The 9,474-nt window shown below is 37.5% G+C and overlaps 1 protein-coding gene across 1 annotated transcript in view; it reads left to right on the forward strand.

Moving 5' to 3' along the window:
* Positions 1-6,535, forward strand: part of FRK (fyn related Src family tyrosine kinase) — a 39,983-nt gene extending 33,448 nt beyond the window's left edge. The window contains exons 6-8 of the mRNA XM_060753201.2: positions 1,340-1,521; positions 4,844-5,009; positions 6,309-6,535. Of these exons, the coding sequence (XP_060609184.2) occupies positions 1,340-1,521; positions 4,844-5,009; positions 6,309-6,517 (557 nt within the window). The 3' untranslated portion in view covers positions 6,518-6,535. The remainder of the gene's footprint in view (positions 1-1,339; positions 1,522-4,843; positions 5,010-6,308) is intronic.
* The last annotated feature ends 2,939 nt before the right edge of the window (positions 6,536-9,474 follow it).

A 9,474-nucleotide genomic window follows, 5' to 3' on the forward strand; every position in this document is an offset into this window, starting at 1 on the left:
TGCATCGAACTAATTGTTACATCCTGGGGTAATATGGGAATTGCAGTACAATTGATCATAGTTTTTCACACTTCTCCAAACATTCTTTACTTATTTTTTGTTTGCTTATAGCTTGTGTAAAGCACAAAATATCCTAAAGACACTGGAACCCATCTGATCTTGGTAGCAAAGCAGGATCAACCCTGTTTAGTATTTTAATGGGATTTATTTATTTGTCGTGTTAGGGCAACCAGTCAATTATATTACATTTCTAACAGAACAAAGCAAACAAACAGGCAAAATACAAAATTTGTGAGTTTGGTAGCTGATTAAATGTCCTTTGACCAGTATCTGGCCACTTGGAGTGCTTAATGGGATACAATCAATGAATACCATGCCCAAACTAGCATTGGCAAAACCACCTCTAAGAATTCCTCAACAAAGAAAACCTGCAAAATTCATGGAGTTACCATATGTCAAGAGGGGACTTGAAGGCACATGGACATGTACAAAATCAATATATGTATACTTATAAAATCAGTTCAAACTACAAGCTGAGCATCCCTTATCTGGAATTCCAAAATTTGAAATTCTCCAAAATTGTCCATTTGGGTGGCTGAGAATGTGGCACCTTTATTTTCTGATGAGGCCATCACAAAAATTTCCAGATGGGAAAATATTAGAAAAGTAACACTTTATTTGTTTTCAGATGTGACTCCATTTAATAGCAGGATTAAAATAAAACAGCCCTGCTAAAACTCCTCTCTATTGTATGGTTAAGGAAAATCTAACGTTTATGCTTATAGACAGTAAATGTCATGGCAGTACACAAACATCCTGAAACCCTACTTGAAAGCCCAAACCATCAAATCACATTAATGACAGTATGAAAGACATGATTTATACTGTACCAACAAGGCCTAGTTAAGTCAGCAAAACTTAATTCTCAGTAGATATGCATAGGATTTCGCCCTTTACAACCTAATATTTGGACTTGTAAAGCCAGAAATTGTAAAAGACATATGGCAAATACAGTCAGATTTTGCATCACTTGATAAAATAGCTTCAAATCAATTACTTGATTTGTAGGTGTTTTCATGCAATGAGTGCAGCATATTAAATTAACATAAGCCATACATAAACCAATGAGCAGCAAAACCAAAACAAATATAGGTATTCTATATTCATTACTTAAGGAAATTATGCCCTTCCTGTACTCTCTATTCTTTACTAGTTGTTGAGTCTGAACCAACTGTTCAGTTTGTGACTTTAATCTTTCACTTGATTGTCTGGATTAATACTACCAATGTTAAGATCTTGATACTCCTCCATTTCTGCAAGTTATTTTTCTTCTTTACAGATGATGGAGGTTGTATGATCCACTTGTCACAACAGATTGACATGGCAGCTCAAGTTGCTTCAGGAATGACATACCTTGAATCTAAGAGCTATATCCATCGTGATTTGGCAGCCAGAAATGTGCTTGTTGGTGATCACAGTGTTTACAAAGTGGCAGATTTTGGACTTGCACGTGTTTTCCAGGTAGATTGGAGTAGTGCATTGCTTGAAATCCGTGCCTGAAAGTATTATATGTATCCAGGGTCCATTTGTGATTCATAGTCGTCATGTAATGCAGGAATTAATCAATTAACAATGTCTTAGATTAAAAATGGGCAACCTGTGGTCCTCCAGATGTTGTTAGACTTCAGTATCCATTTTCCTAAGCAGTGTATTGAGGGACACCTGTATGTTCTCTGGAGAAGCGCACCATCTCTTTATGCCAAAGGTGTATGCATTATGTTCTAGCAGCTCAAAATTTGGAAGAATCATTGGCTTATTTTTTATTGATTTAATTTATTTTTATCCCATCTTTCTCTTAATATAGGGACTCAAGACAGTTATTTTTGTATAAGTCTATATAATAAAATAAAGAACTGCTGCTGTAAATGTGTTAATTTTACACCAGCACTTGCGGACTTCATTCAAATCACAGGGGCATCATAATATATTCTCAAGTATTAGAGAAAGTACAATAAAAAAATCTCACATAGTTGGTCTCAGGAAGCAAGCAGGCTAACCTTAGAAAACCTCAATTTTGTAACTTGTGTAAATAATTCGCCATTTATTTCCCAGTATTTGTCAGCTTACTTTGCCAAAATTAACTGGTGCCATTTTGAACCAATATATTAATTTAAATCTCTTGCAGTCTGCCTTTTAAGGCCAAGAACTGTTTAAATGATGATTATTAAAGTCAATAGCTCTTCAGTGCCAGCAATTAATCACAAAACAAAGGTTCCTGAATGCATTAACTCTTACTGTCTCCTTGTCTTCCTTCTGAAGACCAAACATGAATCCTGCACCTCTGGTGCCAACAGAGAATTTGTACTGCTGTCATCGTCAAATCGAGGATTTTCAATGCTAGGCCCCCATTAATCTTGGACATTTCACTATTGCATGTAGGGTCTTTGATAAAACAACGCTCAATATGAATAGACAAAGATTGTATCTGCCTGGCTTTGCTTGGTCAAATACAACTTTCTTTTTTTGTATTAAAATGCCAAAGGGTGCAATTTAAAGGAAACTTAAATCAAGTGAACCAGAAATGAAAAACAAAAAACACACAGACGTCAGAACAAAACAAACAAAAACAATAGTCCCCCAATTCACTCTCCCCATAATCCCCCATCCTTATATCCCCTACCCTTAAAAATATTTTAGTTGTAGTGGATATCAGCAGCTTTGTGAACAATCAATAAGCAATTTCTCCATTATACCCAAGGCTTATTATCACTCCGTACTGCATCTGAAGAAATAGATTTATATCCGTGAAAGCTCATGCTAAAATAGTCTTAAGTGTGCTTTCATGTCCGCCCCTCCCCCCCCCCGTCTTTCTGCTTTAAATTTTGCTACTATTATTATTAATGTATTGTCAAAGGCTACTATAATTATTAAGTACAATAATTTTTCATTCCACAATTTTAGGAAGATCCCATTGCCACCACCAAAGCTTTGTTTTTTAAAGAGGAAAACAGATGTGTGGAGGTGGAATGAGGGGATGAGAAACTTTCCTTCTGTGAAATTTCTCAGGTTCACTCAACAGTTGCATGTGGGCCACAAAAATATCTTTACTGCTGGCATACTACTGTACATACCTGAAAAAAAATGCCAGTGGTTTATTCACTTCTAATTCAAACAGCTTATTATGAAATTGTCTGTTTTTTATTTGGTTCCTGAAGATACTTTTTCTTTCCCATGACTCTTCTTTGCTTTGTTTTGGACTACTTTTTCCATCCCTTTTACCATTAATTATGCTGGCTAGTACTTGAAGGTTTTGAGAAGGAACCAGATGGATTTAAAAGGCCACTGTTGGGGTTCAGCCTGAGTTTGAACTTGAACCTGATTCTCTGTTTGTTCCTCCTGATGCTAATGAAAGTATATTTACTGATGCTAGTGGAAATGTACCTTTTGATGCCAATGCTCCTGAAATTAGTGAGGAAGAAACTGCTGTAGGTTTGGAAAATGCCAATGTTCATGAAATTAGTGAGGAAGGAACTTCTGTAGATTTGGAAAATGAAAGTACCAGTGTTCCTGAGAATGTTTCAGAGGGAGACCTTGAACTTTCCCTCCCTTCTGCACCTGTTAACTGTAATGACAACAGAAGGGGCCAAATTTGGGAAGACAGAAGTAAAACACTCAGTTTGCGTCAATCCTCCCGAATTCAAGAATTAAAAACATTGGCATCAAAACAGAAGGGCGGTTCACGGAACCGATTCTTGAGTTTTAATTGCAATACGCCAGGCTGATTGCCTCAGTTCAGGCATCGTTTCAGAATTGATGAAGACCTTGGCAGTTCTCCCGGTTCCCTGGCCATAGTTTGGAAAGATTTCTAGGATATCAAGTACGGTTAGTGGATTGCTAACAGATTCCAGTATTTTCCCAGTGAGGCTTTTGGTTTTGCTTTGTCCATTTAAATTCATGTTTGCTGATTTTGCTGTGGCTTTTGACTTGCATTTTTCCTTTATTTTGTACCATTTTTCTTCAATAAAAAAGGATTGTTTTTCACAGCCAAGTGTGGTGGATAGTTATCTTAGGGCATCGTTTCCCTGCTCTGGATTGCAACAGCCACATCCACACACATTTTGTTAATCCCAGATTATTTTCTCTCAGGTCCCAGTTTGATGATCAGAAACTTTTTATACCAACTTAATTTGTTTATTTTAACCCAGTATAAAACCAGGAAGAACAGGAACAAAATCTAGGACTTTTCAATCTGGGATTGCTTTGAGTCTAAATCATTTGAAGAAACAAAAATTACATAAATCTTTGCTAGTTCATCAATACTAGTTGAGATAATAGACAGGGATTCTTTCTAATACTTTACATATAAGGTTATTTGATGTAGAGTGTTTCTTTATCAGAAAGCTTAAATTTTTTAAATTAATTTTAATTTTTCACTAAGGAGTTGCATTTGAAAGAAATCAAAAATGCAGATTAGTAAACATATGTACACCATGTTATCTAGCAGACTTGGAAGCCACCCTGAGTCCACACGGGGAGATAATAATAGTAATATAATAGCGTTATTTTTTAACCCCGCCTCCATCTCCCCGAAGGGACTCAGGACGGCTTACAGAGGGACAAGCCCAAGGATCACAAATAAAACAGACACAATAAAAACAATCCATAGCAACAAATAATAAAAACATTAAAATAAATTAACATCATAAAAGCAATACCCTGGATAGCCAATTTGTTATCCATGGGACAGGGTATAAATAAAGTTACTTGACTTGACTTGACAGTGTTGTACCATACTTTCAGTATTTCTTTTACTGCATTATTCTTTTTTTTTTAAATTTAATAGCTAGAAAATGAAAATGTATATGAAGCCAAACATGAAACAAAACTACCAGTGAAATGGACAGCTCCCGAAGCAATCCGCTCCAATACATTTAGTATTAAATCTGATGTCTGGTCATTTGGAATCCTCCTCTATGAAATAATGACATATGGAAAAATGCCTTATACAGGTGAGTGTCCCTTTGGAAACAGAATGTTGAACTCATTTCTAAAATCAGTCACCCCCTCTCCCCAAATTCTGGCAACAATTTGAAATTCTACATGTGGAATGAAAACACTTAAAAGACCCATATTTGTGGTCTGGAACATAATCCACAGTAAGCAGCTAGCAGATACTAATCCTGCCCTTGGGCAGAATAACATGGCTGATTGAGGCCCCTGGTTCTGTAGTGATGGCAGCAGTGATGTCTTGGAGGACACAGCTATGGGTCTCACCCTGCTGGCTCTATATAACTCGAGGTGCACCTACACTGTAGTGGTGTCAAATGCGGTTTGACACCATGTTAACTGTCATAGCTCAGTGCTATGGAATCCTGGATTTGCTTGGTGAGAGGGAGAGAAGTCTAAATAAATAGCTTCTGCAAAACTATAACATTGCACCATGGCAGTTAAAATGGTGTCAAACTGTATGAATTCTCTCCCCATACTGACCTATCTGGTTGTCTTCTGTAGACAGAAGGAACAACGAACAAGGGAAGCAATCTTCTTCTCAAACAGAAATGTACTGTGTGCAGACTAAAGCCAATGGGTTCCAGTCTTCCATATTTAATTATAGTAGGAATCATTTTTGTTGTAATATGATTTCCCAACCAATTAGCTGTCTTCCTAAAATTCAGCAATATCCACAGAAAAATGTAAAAATTTAAATAACTCACCATGGATAACAAAATTACTATTGTTGTTGCTGCTGTCGTCATTATCCTTGTTCTTATTATTGTTATATTAAATTAAATGTTAAATAAGACACACAGGTGGAGGCTTTCTTTCAGTCTTACCACCACCATAGGCTCACTTGGTGAGGATACAAGTGGGAGGCTTTTCGGTGGTTGCCCCCATCCTCTGGAACTCCCTTCCCAGGGATGCTAGGCTGCCCCTCTCCCTGCTTCCCTTTTGCTCCCCTGGTGAAAACATTCCTATTCAGGCAGGCTTTTAATAGGTAATTATTACTCTCAGAGAGGAAATTGTGGTCCGTGCCCAATGTTTTTAACTTTTATGTGATCTTAAAAAGGTTTCATATTGGAGTGTGAGCTTTGTACATTTTTTTAACCTTTGTAGTCTTTTAGAATAATTTCATATTATAAAAATAAGATGTGTGTGTGTGTGTGTGTGTGAGAGAGAGATTTTAACCAATTTTATCTGAGAGCTACCTTGAGTCCTAATCTGGGATATGGGTGGCATAAAAAGTAAGGTAAATTAGTAAATAAGATTAATACTTTATTTATTTCAAACTCTCTCTTTTTAAACTTTAGGTTGGGTGGGCTATCAAGTGCTCCAGAACCTGGATCAAGGGTACAGACTCCCTCAGCCAAAAAACTGTCCTCAAAATCTGTATGACATCATGTTCAAATGCTGGAATGCTGACCCCAATGAAAGACCATCCTTTGAAACATTGCACAAAGAACTCGATTATATAATGGATTCTACATCTGATGCAGATGCAAATAGCTTTATAAACTGAACAACTGTTTAAAAATGATAGCTATTTCAAATGATTCCTTTTATCTTTCCATGTAAACTGTAGAATATATATATATACACACACACACACACACACACACACACACACACACATACATATATATAGTGTTCACTCGCTACTTCACAGTTCACTTTTAGCAGACTCTCTGTTTTGAGAGTTTCTGAAAATATTAATTAAAAATATAAAATATTTATGTCCAGTGGAGACCAGGGACCCTGGAAGTGCAGCAGCCTGAGACGCTGTGGGGAGAGTCTGCCTCCCTGGCCTCCACAGACCCCGGAAGGGCAGTGGCCTGAGGTGCAGCAGGGAAGGCCTGCCTCCCTGGCTTGCTGCTGCCTGCGTGGCTCCAGAGGCTCTGCTGGGGTCTGCGGTGGCCAGGGAGTCAGGCAGGTGCCCTTGGGATGGGCCGGGAGGAGGGTGTTGAAGTGCGGGTAAGAAAATAATATGTAAAATATATAAAATGTTGTATAAATATTAAAATTAATATGGTGTCCCTACTTTGCAGATTTTCACTTATTGCAGGTGGTCCTGGAACAGAACCCCTGCGATAAGTGAGGGAACACTGTATACACATCCTTCATGTGTCTATATATTTCTAGCATCTTCACAATCCACTTTATAGATTTTAAGAAGCAGATTTTTGTCTACAAATTGGATTGCTGTGTGCCTTTGAGTCAAATTCAAATCCCTGACATGGCAGCACTATCATAGGGTTTTCTTGTCAAGATTTGTTTGAGGGGAGCAGAAGTTGGCACTGCATTTCTCTGAGCCTGAGAGAGAGAGAGAGAGTCACTTGCCCAAGTTTTCCATGACCAAACATGAATCCTGATTGCTTAAAGCCATATTCAACACTCAAGCATATGAGTAAGGTTGTGAAAATTGCCATTTCAATTTTGTTGTTTCATGTGCTTCCCTAACTCCATTCCTCAAACCCAGGCTCTCTTGAAAGGAAGAAAGGAAGGGGCCCCAGGAACAAAAAGAGGAGCCTCTTAAGTTCCCCCTTTCCGCTAATGGGACGGATCTTCCAGGTTCTTTCGGCTGCCTACATGAAAACAGATTTCTCCATTAGCTGATTTTTGAGAGGTTCCTGAAAACGGATTTGGGTATTCAAAAAAATTGAATACCAAAAAAGATTGCCCTCCAGTTGAATTGCCCAAGCCTAGTTCATATTGTTTTGAGATACTTTATTTTTTCAAAAACACCTTGGGAAACTAGATATGTGAATTCATAAGCCAAGGTGCTTTTCTTCTCGCAACAAGTCTCAGGAAGTGCTGAAATTCCCTTTTCACAGACAGTCAAATCCAGTGAAATTCTTTTCCATCCCCATCTGTGTGGACTGTTCATTTGCTAGGTTGCCACTAGCTGATGCTGCTACTTCTCTGCAGTTTTCACTGAACTATGAGATTTGACTAATTTTAAACCAAATGAATGTAGGGTTAAAGTAGGTATGTTCTTGAAGAACATGCACTTATTCAAACCTCTGTCAATATGCCACGATCTTGATCGCTATAGACTGTTTTGTATGATTAAGCAAATAAGATTTAAATATTTTTGCTGAATAATGAAGATATTTTTCTATGTATTATTTAAGCATTGAAAGAACACAAATCACCAACAGATACCTGCTGCATAATAAGCATTCCTAAATTGTACTTTTTATGGTTATATCTAATTATTTGTTACTCTCAGATTCCACTGCATATCTGCTAAGATCCATCAGTCAGTTGTTATGAAAGAATTCGATTGCTGTTGTGCACAGCAGGACCTGTGCATATTTTCCATCTATTTCTCCTTGTCTTTCTCTCAGTGCCCTTCGGCTACCATTTTGACAATGCTGCATTAAATGACTTTGTACACAAAATGGACATGTATTCATTTCAAACAATGATATATCGCTGAAACATGAATTTAAAAAAGATTCTTGTAAGAGTGTCTTATCACAGTCAGGAGCTTAGTGTCAAGGGTATAAAATACTTTGCATTGGTTTTTGTATAATTCATATATTATAAAACTGTAAAAAGCCCACCAATTGCACATCACTGCAGTAGAACTCCCATTTCCTGTAGCAGAAGAGCTGGTTTCTATTTTGAATTCCTTCCAAGCAGTATTTAGAAACACTGCAGGTAAAATACAATTTTGCTTATGGATTTCTTGGGCATAGATTTTTGCTGTTATTTGACTGTGCAACTTCTTAATCCCTTCATGGACTTCTATCGACAACAGCAATCCAACCAAGCTGCTCGTATCTGCAATGATGTCAATTGGATTTTGGCTAATCATCTTCAGCTCTTGTTTTATGAAGTGGTTACTTATAGTATTTCAATTGTACCCCCAAGAACATGAAAACAATCTAGTGTAAGATATCAATATTCTCTAAAGATAGCTGTTTTGTCCTGCTCCACTAAAGATTTTTGCATATTAATTGTCAGATTTATATTTAGATATGTGTGTGAGAGAGACAAAAATTGTTTCAGTTTATTATGTTGGAACCCAACTAAACAGTCAGTTTAGGCTTTTTTTCATGTCTGAAGCAACTTGAAAAACTGCAAGTCACTTCTGGTGTGAGAGAATTGGCTGTCTGCAAGGGTGTTGCCCAGGGGATACCAGGATGTTTGATGTTTTACCATCCTTGTGGGAGGCTTCTCTCATGTCCCTGCATGGAGAGCTGAAACTGACAGAGGGAGCTCATCCGCACTGTCCCTGGATTCTAACCTCTGACCTGTTGGTCTTCAGTCATGCCGGTATAAGGGTTTAACCCATTGCGCCACCTGGGGCTCCTAGTTTAGGCTGAACCGTCTTCTATAAACATAATGAACACACATACACACACATATATCTCAGAGTAATTTGTATGTATTTTCAGCTTCTTTTCATTATGCTTATTGTTTAGGTGGAACAGTATTCTATAAACATAATGAATATGGATAGAAACTGAA

The sequence above is a fragment of the Anolis sagrei genome, chromosome 1 (genome assembly GCF_037176765.1).
Source record: "Anolis sagrei isolate rAnoSag1 chromosome 1, rAnoSag1.mat, whole genome shotgun sequence".
In the NCBI taxonomy this organism is placed as follows: domain Eukaryota; kingdom Metazoa; phylum Chordata; class Lepidosauria; order Squamata; family Dactyloidae; genus Anolis; species Anolis sagrei.